General features: G+C 47.6%; 1 protein-coding gene across 1 annotated transcript in view; it reads right to left on the reverse strand.

Annotated features, from left to right (window-relative positions):
- LOC126581587 (neuropeptide CCHamide-2 receptor-like) overlaps positions 1–21,786 on the reverse strand; it is a 24,526-nt gene extending 2,740 nt beyond the window's left edge. The window contains exons 1-5 of the mRNA XM_050245344.1: positions 21,356–21,786; positions 6,125–6,662; positions 2,547–2,766; positions 2,253–2,422; positions 1,792–2,106 (exon numbers count right to left, since the gene is read on the reverse strand). Coding sequence (XP_050101301.1) covers positions 1,792–2,106; positions 2,253–2,422; positions 2,547–2,766; positions 6,125–6,528 — 1,109 coding nt within the window. The 5' untranslated portion in view covers positions 6,529–6,662; positions 21,356–21,786. The remainder of the gene's footprint in view (positions 1–1,791; positions 2,107–2,252; positions 2,423–2,546; positions 2,767–6,124; positions 6,663–21,355) is intronic.
- Positions 21,787–23,437: the final 1,651 nt, after the last annotated feature.

Below are 23,437 nucleotides of genomic sequence, written 5' to 3' on the forward strand. Positions count from 1 at the left end.
TCTAGGTTTCTGCCCGGTACAAGATGCGCTCGATGGATAGAATCTCGAACTCCCCTACCCTGGAGCAACTCTGTCGTTGCAACTTTCATGATGGATCATGTGTCTTGGGCCCAGCGCGATACAATGCAGTGGCGAGTGAGTGGCAGAGAATCTACATCCAGTGCAAGAACCTCAGGCTTCCGGAGGCTAATCCTTTGCTTATCCGATGTGTCTGATGTGTGAGCCATCAGTGAGATGTCTAGCAAGAGGCCACACGCCACGTAGCTTTGCGAAACTGACGGCCAAGTGATCCGCATCGTATCGACCCATCGAGCATTGCCAATTGGCCGTAAGAAGAACTTCGCATACTTGCATCATAACATCGCAAGGAAGATTGCGAATACGTTTCCCTATCCGCACTGCCAGTTTTTTTATTCGTCGTACGCTTCTATCCGGCGGTCACAGATGGGGCGTATGGTCGCACATAAAATCCTTCGGAAGGTCGCGTCTCAGATTGACAAACTTTTCGATTATCTTACGGTACATCCTAGCGCAGGACAATGGACAAGACGTCAGCTACTAGTATCGTCCCTGCAAGAACTGTCCTTTTCCGTGTCGCGTGAGCTTTTATGTGTCACTCAGTAAAACCCGGCACCGGGTGACCGGCGAGCAGTTTATTGCGTAGCGGTTTTATGCGAGGGTCGATAAGCAATATATTCTCAACCGTTACGTGTGCGAAGCCGTTAGTCCCGCAAGTATTGGTACCCAGCGCTGGACCCTCTATTGAGATGCACGTTTGCTTTGATCTAAATATGAACGTCAGTATCGTCGCGAGACAATAACGTTGGAGTGTCATCCGGGACATCGCGCGAAAACGAATGAAGTCACGTTATTGAAACAGTGCCTAGGTTTTGGTTCGAACGATGGCCAGATGAAAAGATCGTTCCGCATGTCCGCGTCGCAGCAATAAATAGTACCGGCACTTGAAGCTATGTGGTACCTTTTGTCTAGGAGTGTTGTCCGAGGACATGGTTTTCCCGTTATGTGCCAAACGATCGGACTTTACTGGACATACTGGCTCTGCTGATGGCCCTCTGCGAGAGTACTTGAATGAATGATTGACGCGCCTTTTGAGGGATGTGGTTTCATTTCGATGGCTTGAGTAGAGTAGGGAATGATATTTCTTATTCGCATAAATCTAGTCGTACATGAACAGTCCTCGTTGTGGCCACATCAAATTGCTATCATTCGCAACTCAATTGTCAGCGCTAATTCCGTCTGCGGAGGTGCAAGGAACGTATTGTTAGGCATCTAAGATGATATCACTAAATCTGATTGATTATCTTGAACCTTCAACTGATTACCGGCGTTTGAAATCCGTCGCTTGGAAGGGAATTCCCCTTATTAATGAATCAACTCGTGGTAGGCACCCGGTAGCCTAAAGGAAGCCATTTACGACATTGAAATTAATTAATCGACCACGACCACTTCAGGCTACATGACTTTAATGTCCCAATGATGCTGCCAATGTCAACATAGCTTGCCGTTGGGTTTATGGGCTAATAAGTCGCTTGATTTATTATACGATTTTCGTCACCATCGCTGGCCACATAATAGAGCCATCCGTTGAACGAGAAGTGTACATAAATTAATGCTATTCCTGGCGGGGGTTTAACAAACCAAAATGACAGACAAATGTTGTCACCATGTCCCCAGAATGGCGCACCGCCGGCGCCAGGAGGTATGATTACTGAGATTAATTGTGTCTTGCTAAATGGAGCCGATCAACAGCGTTCTCGCCACCCGACCTACCTGAGACAGAAACCGGTGATGCGGAAAATATGCCAGAAGTCATCATACACTTCATGGGCGTGCGGATTTAGATGATACCACAGCTCGAAGATGTGAAAGGGAAGAAAGCACACGATGAACACGGCCACGAAGGTGATCACCATGCGGGCGACATGGCGCCGAGCTCGGGCTTGCGAGCGACTCTGCGGGCCAGCGTTTTCGCCCGGCATCTCCCGGGCGCTCGTGTGCAACCGGTGCGCCATCAGTGCGTACAGGACACCGATGATTGACAGTGGCAGGATATAGTAGACGATCGAGTTGAGCACCGTTTTGTACCTGCCAACGAACACGCGACCATGAGATGAGAACAGATGAACAGATTACCAGATTAGCACCACCGGCACAGCACGTTGCGGTTAATGAAAGAGATCGGAACCGAGTGTCAGATAATCCTTCGCCCCATCAACCAGGACTCTACTTACTTGGAATAGGTGGGATCATTAGCCGTCGGACCGAACGGTGAGCAGAACTCGATGGTTTTGTTGATGGTCACCTGGACAAACACCACGTCCGACATGACGGCCGACGGTATCGCACAGATGATGGCCAGCACCCAGATGAGGAACGCCACAATCACAGTCAGTGGGCGCGTCTGCAAGAAGAAGAAGAAGAAACACACGAAAAATACGAGACGGTCCGATGGACGGCAGTCAATTAACGACCGAGAATGTCTGTGGTTCTCGAGTTTGGGTTCGTGCTCGCACGCTTTCTCTCACCTGCAGCTTACGCAATGGGTTGACGATGGCACAGTACCGGTCGGCCGAAAGGGCCGTCAGTGTGAAGACGGAGACACCGATCGATATGTCCTTGGCAAACTCCGACACCCGGCAGAGGGTCGCACCCCATGGCCAGGACTCTAGGGTGTAGATCAACGACGCTAGTGGCACGCAAATCAGTATCACCAGCAGATCCGCCAGTGCCAGCGAGAAAATATACCTATAGGACGGCAGAAGGGACAAAATAAATAGATGACGATGGGTCTATTAACTTGTGCTCGTGGTTCGTCTGCTGAAGCAGTGTTGACATGGGAACGATGTGCTCGAAGGTTTGCTAAACGTTGCCAACATGTGACACGTGGATGAAGTTCAAATGGATGTTGTCCCTTTTTAGGTGGTGGAAAACGGAGCGTCGATTTGCCGTGAGCATCATATGTTTACATTGTTGACGAATTCAACGGTGAAAAGTTTGTTTGAAAACATCAAAGATAACTTTTTATGTAAAAATGATACCAAAGGTAATGGATATGTTTATTGAATTTATTAATTAGTTGATTTTCAATCCATTCGGTCGGGATTTCAAACTCAAAAGAGCATGCTGGCCACAGAAGAAAGTAAGAGCCAGTCAGCGAGCCGCAGTTTAACGTATCAACCAGTTCGCGGGCCATTTCATTCCATAATTTTGAGGTGCCTGGCTTTATTAATTTTTTTTCCCCACCAAAGCCCAACCGGTACCGCCGCGCCAGGAATACAAAATGATTTAGCTCCGGTGCCGAAATCCAACGATGGAGACGCCAGGTAGCCAGTAGAAAAATTATGCTTTGATGGATGCAATTTAAATTGCTAAATAACTCAGATATCTGAAACTCCATTATTTTTTCAATAGACACAGACATAGAACATACAATTAATGACCAGCCATTTGTTAAACAGTGTCAAAAATATACTGTCAATTTGTAAATTGAATCTACGATACAAATCTGTTTCTATTCCCTGAATGTCCTGCTATACGGTTTTTCTTCTCCTCAACATTTGATACGAAATGCTAAATAACGTTTCAAAGATGGAGGGAGAGCCTCTGCACGCTGGCGTTCCATTCTTACCACTACGCTGCCTAGCAACGGAGCAATAATATTGACCAGAATATGGTACGTACACAGTAGACAGCAAAAACGATTATCTTGCAATGGTTGTGGTTATGATCTCGTTCCCTTTTATCTCGAAAATGTCGTCACCAAAATCGACCATCGACGTGGTCCGGTCGAAGAAAGCGATGAAAACTAAGTGGCCACTTACCAGCTGCAACGATTGTTTGCATAACTGAGTGCGCACTAAAACACACACAACACACAGAACCACAACACTTTTGCAAAAATTGAACGAATTATGATGGAAAATTTGGGCGAAGGCTTTTGGCGCGGCACTTTACGGCCGACGAGGGCAAACGGAAATAAGTCCACTAAGTTCAAGCCCAAGATTAAGTTTCTCGCCCATCGCTGGATGATCATTTCAATGTTAACCGTAATGCCGTTGTCGTATCGTTTCGTATGTCACAGATGAACGAAACCCCGGTGTCTCCGTGGGACAATCTATCTTTCCGGTCATCTTGTGATGTAATGGGCCTTGTGGCGCCCTTCTGGCCACTCCAAACAGCGATGTGACTCCTTTTCGGTCAACTCTTTCATCATTTTTCTTTTCGGTTTAGCTGCCAGCCTCACCCAGCACGTCCTGGAAGTGCCTTGAGCCGTGGTTCCGACCTCGAAACCACTCGCGTAGAGTCCGACAAAGAGAGCGACAATTCCTGAAGAGCGCTTTGTGGTAAATGGAGGATGGTGGAGCATGTCACGCGTGGATGTCTGCATGCGTCAAACAGAGAGGCTGCTGCTGCTGGTGATGATGAAGATGGTGATGATGATATCGATGTTGGTGGATGAAAGTGGTATTCACATGCTCTTTTGTTTTCCACGTACGTTAGTGTGAGTGTGTCTGTGTATCGTACGACCGGCTATCAATCACCCAGGAGTTGTGTGTTTCACTCACTTCGAATAATACACAACAATATACTTGCACCGTGAAGAAGCTTTACATTTTCGGAATTTATCATAAAATGGATGGCCACTATTAAGAGGGAAGGAAGTGCTGAAAGAGCCGATGGTTCATCAGCTTCCCGCTAGTTAATCTTAATCCCCCGGCCCTCTTTTACAAAAATACGCCGACACTACGGATGTCGAGGGGCAAGATAAGCTTTGGTTTCGGTTCAACTTTGAAGCCTCTCGAAAAGGATGGCTGTACGTTAGCTGATAGCCACCGATGGTTATTAAAAGCGATTACTCGCTATCCACCCGTGCATTATGGGCCTATTTTTCGGTAATCCGTCCTCTCCGTTGAATCCATCCGGTCTTTTGATACCGGAAACCATTCTATTTATGGCTGCTGTGTTCAAAATGAGCAACAGACTAAGCTGCGGTAGCATCATCGAGAGAAAAAAATGGAGAAAATTAAATCACTCTTAAGTGCAATCAAAGGACCCTCAGCATAACGATAGCACCCACGTAGCGACTAGTTTTAGATATAGCTTCATTCACCTCCGCAACCATTCTGAAGTGTGAACGAGTTAATTAGCATACTAGAATATCATAAATGCAAACCAGCGTCACCGTTGGCAGCTAAATGGAATGCGACAAGCCACTAGAGATTCGTGACTATGTGGTCTGATGGCATACCAGTTGCAGCACCGGCGCGATAATGCTATCCATTCATATTCCATATCCACTGAGGACGGTTTTAAATCGAACCGCGGTTGCGGTTGTGGGATCTATTGAGTTTGCAATGCGAATCGGATGCTATGGAATCATGCATGAAATTGAATTGACACCTGAGGGATCGTCATTGGTGGTCGATGATGGTTGGCACGATAATGTGGAATTGTGTGCATTTGGTATATTGATCTAATTCCGAACCAGCATAAATTCCAATCTATTTTTAGTTACTTCAAATGGGAATATGAGTTGTTTTGATATGAGCATGGATTCCATGATCGTTTGGGTCTATCCGTAATTCTATCCGCTTTAATAGATTCCAAGTGAAAGAAATGCTTTAAATATTAAAGAACATTTTCAACTAATATATTGTCTGCATTAGAGTTTTCCTTGGTAAAGCAAATGCAATAAATATTCAACTAACCCCCACAAAAAATCAGACAAATGGAATCAAAAGCAGCTCCTTGATCCGACGGTGACCGATAAATTGATTCAACAAAAGTGGTTCGCTGTCGCGTGACAAGTGATCGAATGAAATGAAAATTCATTTGAAACCATCATCATCTCTATTTATGAGTTCGCACTTCGTTCGCTTCAGAAATGGCTTGTTACAATTGAATTCCTTTCACTGAACAAAGAAGAAGAAAAAAACCAAATAAACCCGCTGTCCGTGAGCTGTACCCAAAATCAACCCTACCACCCTAACATCATCATTCACGGCACTCCATAACTCAGTGACTCGGCGTTTAGTGTGCTTCCCGTTCAGTGTTCTTCTTTACACCACTGTCCACCATGTCCGCCACCATCGGGTGCACTTACGTGTTCGGAATGTTTCGCATTGCTCGGTGTCGCAGAAAGATCACTACCAGCGTCCCATTGCCGACGATGCCGACGATGAAGATCAGTGCGAACACGACCGGAACGATGTACGTTTCCGGCCGCTGCTCGTACGGTACGTAGTCGTTCATCTCGGGTTCGTCCAGCCCCAGGACCCCGGTTGGGGCTGGCGATGGTACGAGCGCGTCCGACAGCAACCGGATAGACTTCTGTATCCGGTTCTCGCCGACCGTCATGTCGTCTGGTTCAGGGCGCACGAACCCGTACGCCGTACTGTCCTGTCGTAGCAACGTCGCCAGGCCCGACTCGTACCCTGCCGATTCCGCCTGCCCCAAGTTCACCGTGATGCTTTCGTTAAGGTCGTAGTAGTACCGTAGGGTCGACATCTCGACTCTTTTACTCTGGTCCGGAGCTGCCTGGCTCGCGTTGTTGTGGATGAGATGTGCTCTCACAGCTTTCAGTGCAGCGCTGCTCCTGTTCTTTGTCCAGCTAAATTGCTCATCGAGTACGTACGGAGGAACTGCGAAAAATGGAAATGGAGAAGAAAAGCGGGAGAGAGCGAGAGGAGATTGAAACATTAGTACAGGTCAACACAGAGGGCAGACATCGGAGAGCATTATGGCAAGGGTGTGCTGTTTTTATACGACTTGCTTTACGAGAGCTACACACAAGAAGCTCGATGATGTTGAGTGGCTTCTGTTAGATTTTAGCGAGTATAGCCACCACAACAAAACACAAAGTACTGCGGACGGATTGCCAGTAAAGCAATCGAACAATCGAACACCCTGGAGTGAGTAATCCCGTTCTGTCGTCCAATATACAAGCTACAAATTGATTTCAACCAGCTGAAGAGCAAAAAAATAGAACGAACGAACGAAGCGACACCAGCACTCCGGTTCTAATTCGTGGGCTCACTTTCATTCACAACCCGGTCCAAGCGATGTGATGGCCATAGCGTGTTCATCAATTCAAACCACGCGCGCGTCTCTGTGGTTTATTTTGCACGAAGGAATGAATGTCATTCGACGACATGTTTTTACAAGCTACCAACAGCTGCAATTTATATGATAATTTTACCAGACCAACCAACTCAATCAATGGTTGCGGATCGTCCATCGAAAGCTCTCTGGGTTGCACTCACCGATGCAGTATAGCAGTTGCTGGCACAGACTTGCTATGATATAGTCATGGCGAAGGACTTCCAACAAACTTTTTTGGAAGAATAAATTTGACGCGGTTGTTACGAACAATTCATGAGGAGCGTGAGGCCGCGCCCTCGCCAAATTATTATGTGCGGCTCTCGGCCACGTCCGCGGTGTATATGTATGTTAAGTTTGGCCATTCATTGTATGTTCTATGCTTATGTCTATTCAAGACATAATGCAGATTGAGATATCTGGTTTAATGAACCATTTAAATTTCTATTAAAAACCCTGAAAGTACCGGTTACCTGGCGCCTCCATTTCGAAGGGCGCCTCCATCATCGGATTTCGGCAACTGAGCTTCAACATTTCGTTTTCCCTGTGCGGTGCCCAGTTTTGTGATTGGTTCTCTGGCACCAAAATTATCTCTCGTGCACCGGTTGGAACGGTGGGAAAAAGAAAATTTATTAAAGCCATACACCTCCAAATTATGTGGTGAAATGACCCCGCGGGCTGGTTTATGCTTTAAACAGCTGCTGTGCTGTGGTGCTGGTATGCTCTGTAGACAAAGTTATATTATTAAGATACGTTAATCATGAACATAATCTTTTGATACATGGATCTCATTATTAATCGTTTCGTACAAAAGGGAAACAAGTGTACAAAGAAGCATCGGAGTTTGTGGAAACGCCTGCCGGACCAGCGCCATTGCTATCCGTGAGTAAAGTAACATGAAGTGATGTGTAGTATGTCGTTGCTTCATGTTATCAATCATTCCACTTCAGTCTTATTCGAAAGCCGATTACTGTCGCATTACTGTCAAACGGTTGACGGTCAAGCGGTCGCTAGACCTGCTGAGACCAGAAGCTCTTAAATTCCATTCCGTCACGCAGTGATTGCGATCGTATGCACGGCAGAGAGCGAAAAAAAAGAGAGATAGAGAGAAAGAGAGAGAGAGAGAGAGAGATAGAGAGAGAGAGAGATTTTAACGACTTCCTTCCGCGAAATACCACACAACACTTGTGGATAGAATTGCGGACCTAGACCCAGTATCAAAGACATGTGCACCAAAAATTGCTCGGATGTTGTGAGTTTTCCTCGGGAAAAACCAAAACAAAAAAAAACGAACAAAATACGGAAGCCCCCCCGTGACCGCGGGGAGTTTTTTCTGCCCAAAAGAAACCATAATCCGCTCAAGCGTTTCATCTCTTTGGGGGACAGATTTTATTACGCCAGCAGAGGCAACATCAGCAACTCGCATCAGTAGCGGCTACATTTCACCGGCCGGCCAGCCATCACAACATAAGTCCATTATTTTTTATCCTTTGCTGGGAGAATGACACAGGAAACGTAGCCTTTCTCTGCCGGTACGTATGTGTTCTTTTCTTTTGCAATTCCGACCGACGGCTTGCAAGGTAGTGTCCTTCGAAAACGAATGATTTATCTTGCCATAAACCTGAACCCCAATCCTGAAGACGCTGGTTTTGCCATTTTCTGGAGAAGTTTGTATTACCTCAACATAAGCTCAACGCCGGTAGGTACCGCGAAAGCGAAGGTAAACTCATATCCTGGCACAACATTAACCTGAAGACCCTTGTTGGGATTAAACGATTTCTCGATGTCACCGGATTGCGTGGTTGATCTGGCCGTTATCGTAGCTACTTCCGAAATCATTTGAACGGCCTATTGAAACTTCTCAGAAGAACGGAAATGAGCACATTATGAGGTACGAACCGAATTCACCAGAACCAATTATGGGAGCGGCTACACAAAGGACCTAGATAAGAATCCATACGATACCTGGGCTCTGAACTTGCCAAAGGTCAATTGATTGGATTCCACAGAAGCTGCCGAGGGACCAGAAACGTACGTATTCTGAGTTTTGATGTCACTTGGAGGCTGAAACTCCGGTCGCAGACGGACAAACGAGAGTTTGCAAAGTAATGTACGTATACAGCACCCACGTGGTCCATGAATAGCGTCTCAAAAAGTCACCAGAGAACGTATGAACTCACCGTCCTGCTGCTTGCACGGTGCTGAATTATTAATTCGTTTCTCCGCGAAGCAATCTGGTTGCAGGTGGGCAGCATAAAGTCGCGTAAAGTCTGTGCACCACAATAGCACCGCGCACTGTTTTCATTTACCTCGTCTCCGTTGGTGAACGGTGCAACAGCGAATCCCCAAGACCATCGCTATAGATTGCTTTCGATGATCCCACGTGAGACACATGCTGCCGGTGATACATGTGGCTGCGAAGTTCACCATCCACCATATCGGTTCAAAACCATCGCTCGATCTCTCCCAACGATTTCCCTGGAGGATGATCGAGCTAACGAAACGAATATTCGAAATATACGCCAGACCCATATACCATTCCCAATTGGGTGAAATGTTCCTTTGGACCTTGCGGCGCACAGCCCCGGAATTGAAGGATGTATCTCATAATGCAACATCCACCCCCCGGAGCAACGAATCATCAAACACCATCTCCGCACACAGACAATCATGCCACACAGCCAAACGCTTTTCAATTTCCAAAAACCATTTTCAAAAGTCACGTAATACATGTCAAACGACCGGAATGTCGAACCGTACGTATGTTGGTTTGTATGAACGATGGGAGGCCATATCCGTGTATCGGAATCGTGCCGGATGGTCTCAAGCTGAAGCCGGCATATCGCCGAAAGAACGATGTTTCGGATTTCCTATATCGCTTCTCCTGCGCTTCTCCTGCGGATGGATCCTTGTTCGCGTCTCTCATCCCTGCGTCCCCTAAAAGCCAGCTCCCTAGACCCCTGCTTCAGTAGCGCACGCAGAAGTGGGCGCGCCTTGTTTGTCTAGGAACACTCCGATGATGTATGAGCTTTCGATATCGACTCACGCCACGTACCATGCTTGAACCAAGTCAATCTAGATACCTGCCCACTCCCCTTCTACCCCTCAGCACCATCTCTAGCGGTGGAAAACCAAATGGAGTATTCCGGATTGAATTCCTTTGGTTTAACACGGAAATGAGTCGGTTTGGGATCGAACGCTCGTTCCTCGAATGGAAATGAAGTGGCCGGTGCTGATGCCGTTTCCATGCGTCTCCATGGTAATGGGCGCCCCGTGTCACCGGCCTTGCTAATGACCGTCACCGGTCTGCGTTGGATCATCGGAATGTGCCGTGTGATGGCCGGATCACCGCCGGAAATGGAACACATTTCAGTATTCAACGAGCCTAGGGTCAGGCTTGGCGTGATTTGCATAGCATAACATTTCCTTTTCCCCAAATGGGTTCTAAGATGAAGTAATTTACGGAACTTTGCTTGGCCAGCTGGCCCCAGGATTGTGCTAAGGCCAGCAACCTGACTTAAGGATGCGGAAAACCCTCAGAAACCCTGGGATTGCTGGATACGAAATTGGATCCGTGACACGGTGACATATTGGTGGCATCTTTAAAGCAATCAAACATCCGGCAAACATCCTCCTGGCTGTCCTTCACTGGCTTGGCTACGGGATCGAACAGACAGACCGTTTGTAAACGGAAACCCAAGCGTTCCGGGCGATGACAACCGACGAAATCAACTGCACTCGAGACCGGCCAACCACGGAATGTAGTGTAAATGATGCGTGACGCACACCCCCACACGCGCGTGGTCGAGTGGAAAATCACTCGCAGCTTCTCAGTTTCAATTTTCTCGACCAACCCGACGATTCGCCGTTTTTGCTTCTAGCAGCATCCAGCCCACGGGCAGCGGTCTCCAATCGCAAGGATATTGATTTCATAACAGTCTTCCGTCTCTGAATTTGACCTTTCACCCATGGGGGAGGGGGGTGAACCCAGTGGTCAGCAGCAGATTACACCATCTCGTCCGGCACCACGGGATCACCATGGGACGTCGTCGCTATGCTGCCGGTGGTAAATTGACCGTAAACCGGTCAACCGTGTCTGATCTGGTACTCGGTGTCGGTAGTATTGGTGGCTCAGTGTGACCACTCAACCAATGTCACGGATGATTTATGCCAACCGGTGGCAGTGTATGAGTCCGTAGGTGTGCACGCACGTGACGCTCGTGTCGCTCTTGTGTGACACTTCATTGTGCCGGTTTGAAGCAGCCAAAAGTTGATCCCTGGTGTTCCCGGGAAATCCGAACATCTAAACAACGGTTTGGACAGTACAGTACTGGTGAAGAGTGGCAGTGAGAGTGAGAGTATCATATTCGATTACTTCTGCTACGTTGCATCATTGCGTGGACGTGGAAAAAGACAAATCGAAAAGCCATTTTGACGTGCCGATGATATGATGCTCTGGCGCTGTTCGAAGCGCACCAAAACCGCGAGGAAAACCACACAAAGTTTGAGCTTAGAATTCAGACGAGCTGGACACGGAGCACAACTGACCGGAAAAGTTGTGACCAACCACCCGGCGCACTGTTCCGTCACGCAATACTGCCCACGGGATCGGAATCATGCTGCGGTCAAGAGCTGTCACTGTCAGTGCAGAAGGCGATCCAGATCGCATTAGAAGTATCCACCCGGAAGTGGATAATCCGCCGCACCAGTTTACCAGTAATCAAATAAGCTACCGTCTCGATCACCGGACCACTGGCGATCCATCATTCGGAGATCCCGGATAGCCGACAAACAGTTAATGATGCCTCAAACGAGCGGGGCCAAACGAGAGGGAAAATCCCTTCCGGATCATTAAACCAGCGGATTTGTTACTAAAAACTCGGCTCCCTAAAACTCCTGGACCTCAAGTGGTGAACCTTTGGGCCTTTTTCCGAAACTTTCCATCCATTTCTCGCTCCTCTCTCTCTCTCTGTCGCATCGCATCGAGTGAAGCTGAAACTCGACCACACCGCAAAACCATCGCAAACAGGAATACCTCCGTCTCCTCTTCCAACAGAGAGGTACATTACTCATAAACAAGAGGACGGCCACGATGCTGCGACCACGAGGACGACGACGACGACGACGACGACGCCGATTGTCGTAGGATGATGCCGTTCTCCGGTATTTCCGTTTCTGCAATCAATAACGCTACGATAACGATGGGAGGGCAGGCAGAAAGCAAGGAGAAGCGAAGAGTAAAACCGAGCTTGGTGAGTCCCGGGTAGCGTAAGGCGTAAGCTCCAACCGCACTCGTCTGGACTCGTCGCTTCTGGGCGGTTTAACTTTGCGGAGGGAATTCACAGAAGAAGAGAAACGAAAAACACGCTGAAACCGGAGGCTGTGCCCGGTGTAGGTTGAAAGTATCGGGGATATTTATCTCAAACCGTGCGACCCCCGCCATGGCTACGAACGCCTTTACCACGGTGGCAGGTTCCACGCAACCGACCAACAATATTTTCAAGATGCCTAGATAGATGTCCTTCTTTGAACGCTTTTTTCCCTGACACGCGCGATCGGAACACACCGTAGAGCGGTTCCCAAAGGGAGCAAAATTCTGCAGAAGTGAACAAAACTTCCGGGAAAGCCGGGCCAAATGCAGCAGCACGAGCAAACAAGCTCGTGGATGGAATGCAAACGAACGGCACGAGGATTTCCTGGACCGTTGGCTTTGATTAAAGTGCAATCCGCCGTTATTTGAGTGACGTGCGGCTTGTGTGCTGGTGTTTGTGGAGTTCCTTTTGTTCCTTTCGTTAGTTAGAGCCACCCCTCGGAGACTTGGGATGATGTTGCAATTCGGTTGGCCCTCTTGAGTTCGAGCTGTAATGCTGTGAACCACTTCCTGGAGTCGTTGGTCCTTTTGCTTTTGACTACGCCTGCTGCCAACGATGAGCACTAAAGCGGGAGATTGAATAATGTAGTTAAGAAAATGTGCTCTTCTGTTTCGTCCTTGTCCTTGCACTGAGGAGTGCAGGAAAGTGGGGAACTTTTGAAGAGCGAATTGAAATGACTTGACTGTTTGCTGGCTCCAGCATACGATTCGCGCTTCGTGTTTCTGTTGATGTTTATGTCCTTTATACCGATTAATCCGACTAGTCTGTGTACCCGTCCCCGGGGGGAACAGTTCATTCCTTTAATCATAAATTTAAATTTGAATCTGCCCAGCGCTGGCCGGTAGTAGGGAAACAGGCAACACGGTTTAAGGGTTCCGAATTCGCATCGTGCCAATCCGACACCAGACCCATTAAGCCAGATCGTTTAGGGTACGATACTCGGTCCCGGGAGTGCTATCATTGAGCAATTACAACGTTAGTGAATGGCTTTGCTCTCAATTAACTCATAAGTTGGTGTTTGCTCGTCCGAGATCGTTATCGTGCTGCTGGTGATGCCGATATCGAGGGTAAAAGTTTAATTTTAATATCTCGATTGGAGCCACTGTTGGCGTAATGAGTACAGATACGCGATGCTATCTTCTCTCGATGGTAGCATAGCAACCGGGCAGTGCACATTGTCTGCTGACTGGCGGTGAAATTTGGACTAATGGCTTTCGTTTTTACGGCTTCAAGTCAATTTCATGTTTACGGTGCGCCTACGATATTCGGTAGCTATCTGACTATCTAACGAATTCGATCTGCTAGCAGCGTACCTTGTTCATTCTCATATTTTGAAATCACCAGCAGCAACCCACAAACAGTCAAAGGATATGGTTGGCATGGCGCCGAAATGAAGGATAATATGCTTCCTCTAACCAACTGCGTAGCTTCACTTGTTGCGTATGAGCGTGTCGATGTTCTTTTCAATGAAATTCCAATCAATCATGCATAACCAGCAGTTGCCGGCGTGCTTGGAGCTTGTGAAAAGTGTCCTTTTCGACCAGAAATGAAACCATAAAATCGAATTCCAACTCTGCTGTTACCTATCTAGGCCGCACTCGTAGAACTATTTTCATCGCTTGATTCACAGAAAAAGATAAAAGAAACTTTTTCCCATCATGAATCCCTTCGAGTTAGATGCTTACATTAGCAGCTCCCAGTATCCTTGGCCACCGAGAGGTTACTACTGTTGAACAGTTAAATGACAAAAGATGACAAACGGCCGGCCAAGATTATCCTGCAGTTGCGAGGAAGCAGCAGCGGACACACACCACCATGATTTATGGTTTGACTTGCATCCTGAGGTCAGTCCGTTGGCTTGAAGCACCAAGTTTTCCCTGGTTGGATTTCCTATCATCCACCGTGCTGTGTGCTCCACTCACATCTCTTTTTCTGGGGCGTAGCAGCTCTGTCAGATCAGCACCATATTAATGCTTCATTAAAATTCGCTGAACTCATTGTGACAATCTCATTGGGCTTGGTTTGGTTGGTGCTCTTTTTGTGTGTGAGAAAGGCTCTTTTGATTTTCAAAACATTCATTTGGTTTTTCGGCGCAAAAGAAAACTTCTCCATCGCTTGACCCATTCGGTTCAGATTTCGGTTCCGAGCGCTTTGTTGAAGGCTATGTTTTCCTTTCGAAATCATTCCAATTCATTGAGGAAAACATTTTTGCGTGTGTTTTCCAACAGGCTCTAGGGAAAAAAGGTAGAAAGAGGGATTGGTTAACGATTCGGTTTATTTAGCAAACCTTCGTCAAACCTTTTTTCGCAACCTTGAGTATCACTTTTCCTATCCATCCACTGCAAAACGACCTTTCTGTTTCTTCAGCAAGCCAAACTTCGAGCGATTCAAGTTAAGTAAAGCAATATAAAACAATCCCAAACCCTGCTAGCTGATTCTTGATATTTTTTCTAACAAGAAAATAGCAAAACAATGCTACTGAAAGCCGGGACAGGGTTCAAATGCTCATCAACCAGTCTGGTTCACGCTTTTTGCAATCCCTAGGCAGCCCGTCTGGTGCCACTTGATTCGAACGGTTCCGTTGTCGCTTGTGCCGTTGACCATTGTATGCGAAAGCAAAAAAAAATGGCTCGGGAAATGTGGAAAATGTTGTTGCCATAATCCCTGCTGTCTAAACAAAAACACTGTCAAATGTCAGCAGCCTCACTTGGAGCTAAAGAAACCTGGAGCCGGAACCGGAAGCTGAATGAAGTCGAGCTGATTACCTTCCTTCGATCAGGCGTCCAATGATCTCGTTCGGGTAGGTTTGTCTACATGGTTGGTGCTTTTATTACGGGATTTAAGTGACAATATGGTGCGCTTGTGGGAACGACAAAAAGGCAGAGTGTTATAGGAAGAGACAGAGCAAGGCAAACAGGACATTCGGGAAGAATGTTTTTAGTACGCCGGTCACGCCTGCTTGCCGATCCAGCCTTTCCAAGGATTCCCCTAATGGAAGAAGGGACTGGATTCCCATATATGGGGCAGATAAAGCACGGAACAGATACTGAACACATTACCGAACCATCCTTTCGTGGGAGGCTCGCATTCCCCAGCACATTGATCCTTTTTTTTGTCTTCCTCTAACCACAATCTCAGATTTCCTGGTTTATTCTAGAAAAACGGGGAAAAGAACCGTGGGAAGACTGGGTGATATCGGATGGTCGGTGGTGGTGGCTTGGAATAACACATAATTCCCGCATAGGGGTGACAGTTGCTGGAGGATGTTGTTAATGTTTTACTAAATTAACCCACAGCCTACTGCTGCTTATCTGTTCCGGTTACGCTGCGGTATTGGTGGAAGGGTAGGTGGCCCACCCACAAACGTTGCGGTATTCTATTGTTCCACCCATATTTTATCGCACGCTGTTTCCCCCGGCTACTGACCGCTATGGAGCTAATCAAGTCGTCAGCTTGTCAGTTGCTCCTGCTGTTAGCTGCTTTACTTCAATCCCGTGAACTGGCTAAGCATTAAATTCAGAAACAAATCGAGACCCCCGACCATCACCCCCGCAATGGGTGGTTCGGATGGTGACTGAAAACGAAAACAATTCCCTTCCCTCGAACCCTCTCTATTACAATCGAAGAACTTTGTTTTGTTTTAATCTGCAAACTTTAGCTTTTCCAGAATGAAACCATCCAACCGTGCGCTTCATTCAAAAGGATCATCCTCTATCGGCGTTTCATTGAGGGTGACATTCGCCATTCGCCCAAAACACGACCATGAAGTCATGGCCAGAAAGGACAGCATAAATCGGTGTGCTCAGAAAGAGAGAGAGAGAGAGAGAGAGAGAGAGAGAGAGAGAACGAAAGAGCAAACATTTTCTCTTGGTTAAACTCATTACAGGCCTGGAAAAGGAATGACGTCACCAGAAATTGGACATCGCCTTTGTTCCTCGTTGGCCGAAGCTTTACAAAACTTTTCAAGGACTTTTCCAATAAGTCCGGTGGTCCAATCGGTAATGTTTTTATTTTTTCGGACGTTCCATTTTCCCAGATTTCCGTGATTTCGTGTTTGCTTTTCGTTTCCTAACATCAAACCTCGGTCACAAAACCTTTGGCCTAGTTTGGGGCCTGACTTGTGCGCTGCAAATTAATTAAATTCATCACAAGCAGGGCCTGCTAGTACCATCGTCCGAGGTTCTCTTCTCGTAGAGGGCACCGTGTCACTACATCACAGGAATGTGTAGGGAATGGAGTAAAACATTTTTAATATTTGATTGCAGCACCACGTGGGCATTCGGCTGGGTAACTTCGGTATTCGGACTTTCTGACCTTGCGATAGGACGGCAACATAATTACTATTTATTTAAAGAACCCTCCGCTACCTCGCCTTCGCAAAAACCCCAAAAGGAATTTTCACGGAAGGCCTGGAATGACCAAAGCACGAAAAATTCTACTCTTGTCTTCACTTGGTCGGTACGGTGCGATAGGACAGTGGCAATGGTGTCACTGATAGTCACGTTTTTGAGTGGCCGCATTGGAATTGCGTTCAATATCTTACATTCCATTACAACGGTGACGCGATCCTTTGGCCACGCGCGACCGTTGATTATGCGAATCATGGACCCGCTGGTTTCGGTCCAGGGTCCGTAACATTGACTTCCGTTGCGGCGCTTAAAAATTACTCAATTTGCAGAAGACGATACAAACGCCGTGGTTTCCGATATCCTTCGCTCCCTTCTTTATGAGTACACGAGTCTTCCGAGACGTCCCAGTGCCCAGCGCTGGGGTTGAATAATTAATGAAGCACCTCTGAAGCCCTCTTCCCTTGGGGAAACTGATTCTGCCCGCAAAAAGGGAGATCGGAACCGAACGGGAGCCACAATTTTAATTCGATTTAAAACCCATTTCGGCCCCAAATTCGAGGAAAGTGAAAGGTATCGTTTATCCTCCGGTACTGACTGCATGGAAAACAGACTTCGGTCCAACACAAAAATTTGAGGTTTCTCGGCCCTAAAACCGAGCACCAAGAAGGAACGGAGAGCGAGGTGCAAAATACTTAATTTTCGATTGGAAATCGATCGGAAGCTAGCCAAGAATCGCATAGCGCTGCCTCTATTTGTGGATTTCTGCAAGGAGAGATGGAAAACGGTTTCCCCCAAAATAAGCCAGCGAGCAATGCCGAACAGTTATGCGCACAATTAAGGTCCCCACCTTGATTTCCAAGCTATCAGTCTGGGGAAATGATATTGTCTGACTGATTGGCTCCCACGCTAATCCTCGGGATGCTGGGCGTGTAGCTATTTAGCGAACCATCACCGCCGACCTGAGCCAAGGAGCCAAGGGAAATCAAATGTCATCCCGAGTGACACGATTGCCTCTGTGGGGAATGAAATCTTCAATGAAATGAATCTTCCACCAATTTGCCCGGGCCCAGGCTCCAGCCGAGCCCTGGACCTTGGTTGCAAAATCAGAGGAAAAAGCTGAGCTGCTGCCTGAAATGCCTGAATTGGTATTGACATTTGCCAAACCTGGCGCCCGATTGGCTGGACCGATCGTTGTAGTGAAATTGGATTGAACGCTTTCCAAAGACCCCCAGACCGACGTTCTCGTTCTCTATCGCTCTTTCGCACTCCGTCTCTCTCCGCAGCCGTTGCTAAATCTCAAGGACAATCGAGAGGAAACATTGTAAGCGACATTGGTGTCCGAGTGCTGGCCTGCCTACGGTCGCCCCTCGCGGTTCGCTCGTGTCCACTGGAAGTGCTTTCCGAAGCAATAAAACGCATTTGCTAACAGGCTGGCCGGATTCGGTAGCGTAACGGACTGGTAGCGTGATAAATGGCACGCTTCGATTGTAACCGGAAATGCTTCCGGATGAGCGGATCGCGCGTATATATCGATGAGAGCGATGGGAAGCGGAAAGGTCGGGTGGCGGGATTGTAATAATTATTTATCCCGCACCGCATCTACCGCGGGGACCGTTTGAAGTTGCAATTTTTATCGTTTTGATGCCGCCATTATTAACGAGACTATGCTGGCTGGCTGGCTGACTGGCTGACTGGCTGGCGAAGATGAAATATGTGTCAGGATCCACATAACTCTTGCTCGTAAAATGAGTGGAAGTATGTCAGCGTAAATCAATTATTTACACCGGCATCGACCGGTGCCACGGACACGGACACGTGGTGGCGGCATTTTGAAGGTCCCTCAAACGATCGCTCATTTGTGGAATGGATAATGGTTTCAATGGAATGGTAGCTCACTTTATGGCTTCATAAAACTCACTCAGGAGTTAGTAGATTTCATTTATTCCATTTAATTTTATCTTAATTTTATACTCATATCAAAACGATCCTTTTTTAATACCCGCGACTTTACGCACTCGCCTCGTCGGCCCCGCTCACGTTAACGATAAATTACTCACGCGTGTCTTAAAAAGTATGCAATAAATCTTCGTCAGTGCATGAAATGATGAATCGCGGCCTGTTCGGATGTTGCGTGACTGGGCCCTTTTTCGGGGGAGCGGTTGCGTTTTTATTTACATGTTCACCACATCCGAAACCGAGCCGTCTACAAATGTTACAAAGCGCACCAATTAGAACAGCGGCTCAGTGGATTCGTTGTTGCCACCGAAGTTGTGTTCTACGTATAATTAGCATTTCCTTTCATATTTAAGACCTCTGCTGGTACAAGTTGTCGGTTTCTTTGACTTCACGTTATCAATAGCACAACACTCTTTTGATACTCAGAAGGAAGTATCACGAAAATCTCCTTTTGAATACCTGTCGTCCAAACGTAAAAAAAGTATCTTTTCTAGAAAAATATCGTGAAGGTTCTTTGCAGCCCAGACCACCATTAGCACGTTACCATTAGCAACAGCATCGAAAGAACCGCAGCAAACGGTGGGAGCGTGCGCATATTATGGTTTCACCCAGCGTTCTTTGACCGCAAAAAACGCACAGCATTCCGTGACAGGCACATGACGTGTGCTTTGTCCAATCAGCTGACAGTTTGCTGGAAATGTTATGCTGAAATGTGTGCTACGCAAATGGTGAAGCAAAAGTCGAACTTCCTCTGCAAAATGATGTACCCAGCGCTTAGTAACTTCTTTTCTTTCCTTTTCTTTCCACTCTCCCGCTAGTGTTGCTGGCCGGGCCAGGCGTGTGTTTCAAGGTGCGATCGATCGAAGACATGCCGCCTTGGTAGCATAAGGTAGCACCATGTCCTGTCAGATCGTATATTAATAATTCATTAAGTTGCGCTCCGTTCGAACACGGCACACACGCCATCACACCTCGCCTGTGGATTACCTTTTCTTTGACGCAGCCGGGAAGGTGCACAGAAGACAGCTTTGGCAGGTCCTTAATACGATATTAGCGCTTCATTCCACGCGTAAGCATAAAGCTCCCGACAACAGCGTCGGTCCCCATTCGAGACCGCGGCTTATCGGGCTTTTGTACCGGATGTTAATGCAACCATCACCCACCAGGTTCCCGGTATGCCAGGCTGGTGGCTGTGTGCGTGCGTGAGGTTGATGTATGCATTTTTAATCACTTTCCACCTTGGTGCACACCCTGGTTACAGCAGGGAATCCAGCATCCAACAGTAGCATCTAGCGCACGCTCGTTGATACACTCTGTCAACCGTAAAATGAACCGGCCGCTACATTGTACACCATTCTGGATGCACCCATCACTGAACTGGTATGCTGCTCATATCAGATCCTAAAGGAAGATTGCGCCCCCATGCTACAATGTAGAACCAGCGATGCTTCCGGAATGCGTCCGAGAACCAGCATCCTATCCATCTCGTACTCCCAAGAGACTTATGGACGTCGATGTAATGACTTCGCACGATTCCCCTCCTTCTGCTGTTTGATGGATCACGCGCATACATAGTTTCCCGGGGAAAAAGGCGACCACGCGCCGTGTGTTCTTTGGTGCTGGCGCCCATGCCACCACCGGAAATGGAGACGGTACGGTTCTGTTATGGTTAGCCGATGAGAATTCAAATCATGGCACTAGCGCCTTTCGCAAGAATCCTATTACCATCCACGGTTTCGTGCGAAAGTTTCCTCTCGTCCAAACTTACGGACGGAATATCGCCAAGGCGAAGCGTGGCGAAATGTGGCGTGGCGCAATCGCAAGAAGTTCATTAGACTAATTAGCCTCGTGCGGTGTGGTCTCGTTGTCGAGCAACGAGTTGGTCAGCATTTGGTGGGCAGGCTTTTCAAGTTGTCGACAAGACAGACGCTGCCTCAAAGGCACCAGGACGTGCTGCACGAGGCCAATGTGTTTTGGTGCTATTGTCCAGCAGCAACAGAAGCAGCGATGAATAATCGGCAACCTTCGTGATCGTGATGGATCGACAAGAAGTGAACAGTCTCTGTGGATTCTGTGTGGCTCTCTGATAGGTTATTAGGAACAGGACTCTATTCACAGCTCGATCTATACGTGAAACTCGGTACGTGGCCTCTGGCTGAAGGATGGTGCACTAAGCCTGCAACTTTGCCGACGAATTCCCTTACTCGACGAATTCGTACTCTGGTTCCTCGAACTCATCGTACATTCCGCCCTATGGCAATTTCTATGGTCAAATAATGGGGCTTCCAACGTCAATCCCAACTAACGCGGAGTGCTGACCACGACTCATTCAACTTCATTTTGCATAAAAGCTCTGCTCGCCAGGGGAAGAGAGCACGTACGTTCGCACTAATGTCCGCATCCATCAAATCCTCCCGATGGCCCGATGATACCATCTGTGGTGGCCTTTCTTACACCTAGCGCTCGAACGAACCGCTTCTGACTGATGAGCATTTGTTCTCGCCCGCAGTGACCTCCTCCCCACCCACCACCGCGTGACCAGCGATCAATCAAAATTACCTCAGATTCTGTGCTCATTCAACGTAGCGCCATTAAAGTCGTCAGAACCCAGCCGCAGCAAGTGGCCACCGTGCATCTAAAGATTGGAATCGGTTTTCGACGGATGATCCGGGTGACCGCCGGGCGTGACACTCGTGCCCTACTGTTGCTGCTTACCGCGATGTTTGTTTTGCGGTTTGGTTGGCGTTTGGTCACTCCCTACACCCTCTCGAAATGTATTTAATTTTTCACATCTGGTTTGTGGGCCTGGCCACCCACATAACGTTGGTTGTGTGTCTGTGTGTGTCCGTTGACTCACGTTAATCACTTGATGCTTTTTAATTCCTCACGGGTGCGGGAAGTGGAAGGTCTGGAAGGTGAGGTCCTTTTTTCAGCGGACGGATTGTGGTACAAATTATAATAAATTATCTTTCATTTTTCATTTTTCTCGTTTTTTTGTTGCTGTTGTTGCTGGGCCGCTCTCTCGTGGTCAGATCACAAATTACACAGACACACAAACGCACACATACACTTTTCTCTCGACGCGTCGTCAATTCGATCACTCGCTAGCGGATTGGCCGGCCGGAGAGTGTTTGGCGTGTTAAGTAATAAGCATGATCCACCGTAATGATGATGCGTGTTGTAAATTATGATGTTCGGCGCCGGATCGTAACTTATTTTTGGATCATCGAGGCGCGTTAGAGTGACGACCACTTCAAGCCAAGCGCTCGATTCACGTCATTCCGATCACTTTGCTCGGTCGTGTTTTTCGTGTGCGAATCAACTAAGGCGGTTCCTACCCAATGTGGAATGTGGGCAATTCCAGTTAGCTATTCAATGTTGCACAGGCACACAACCACACACAACGGTCTGGGCTACGTCACTGGACCCTTACGACTCAGAGGAAGGAACCATTAAAAACTGCGACTTGAAGCTAAAGGCAGGGAGAGTTGATAATGATTATGGTGAAAGTGTGGCACGAATTCCGCTAATTATAATCCTACACACGCACGCACGCACACCAGGATCCTATTTAAAGCAGCAGCCCCCTAGTCTCCCCTAATGTCCTGACCGGTGAGCCTGGACAGACACGTTTGCTTCCTTGCGAAGAATTGCACCACTCGCTGCTGACCTACTGCTTCCCGGGGCAGAACTGTTTACTTTCCATATCTTTTAGCACTTTTTTCCTGATATTGTGGTCAGTTTCTTTCTCCAACAAAAGACTGTAAGCTCCGTATCCTTTTTTATTTGCCTGGCCCTGACCATCGACCAACGGTGGCTATCCTCGCCGAGGTGTTATCGCATTCTTTCCCCGCTTTTTCCCTGGGATTACGCGACGGAGGCAGCAGTTTGGCTGATGGAAAATGGAAAAATACCACCAATGAGGCCAGGAATATTCCGTTGTGGAAAGCAGCGTGTGCTAGCCGATGCTTGTGGTGGTTGTCTCTATGCACGATAAAATGGTTCCCAGTTATCGGGAGGAGAGTATTAATTTTTTAATCAACTTCGGTTTCTCTCTACTACTGGAACTTTTATTTGTTTTAAACGGTGCACTAGTTAGCTCAAATTTTCTTTTTGGATCACAGAAAATGATTTAAATTTGGAAAAATCCTTTTATAAACACTTGTTACTCATAAGAGCATCAATTTCGTTTTCCTTTAAATTCCTTATAAAAATCACCTGACCTCACACGCTCGAAAAATACACAAACCGACCACACCGTTGGTAGTAATTGAACGGTTAGTAGAGATTCCCGCGTAAGTAACTACTCGAAACACTGCTCGACGATCCTACGCGACGCGACGTGAAACGAACACGACCGGATGGGCCGGATCGACAGCAGCAACTCCACCGCACAAACCGAACCGGAGCAAGGACCAACAGCGACTGGCACGTTTCCAATCGTCTAACCGGGATGATGATGTTTCTGGCCAACGCGCGTCGCCGTCGCAGGGCGCGAGGAGTTCCACGAGCAGCAGCAGCAGCGCGGCCGCCAAACCAGCTGGCGATTGCAATTTCGATGTCGTCGATCGTTCCTTCGGCGATGTCGACCCGATGTGGGATGCGTCTTTCGCACTCACTGACCACCAAGGTGTGTGGGGA

The sequence above is a fragment of the Anopheles aquasalis genome, chromosome 2, assembly GCF_943734665.1.
Source record: "Anopheles aquasalis chromosome 2, idAnoAquaMG_Q_19, whole genome shotgun sequence".
Classification (NCBI taxonomy): Eukaryota; Metazoa; Arthropoda; class Insecta; order Diptera; family Culicidae; genus Anopheles; species Anopheles aquasalis.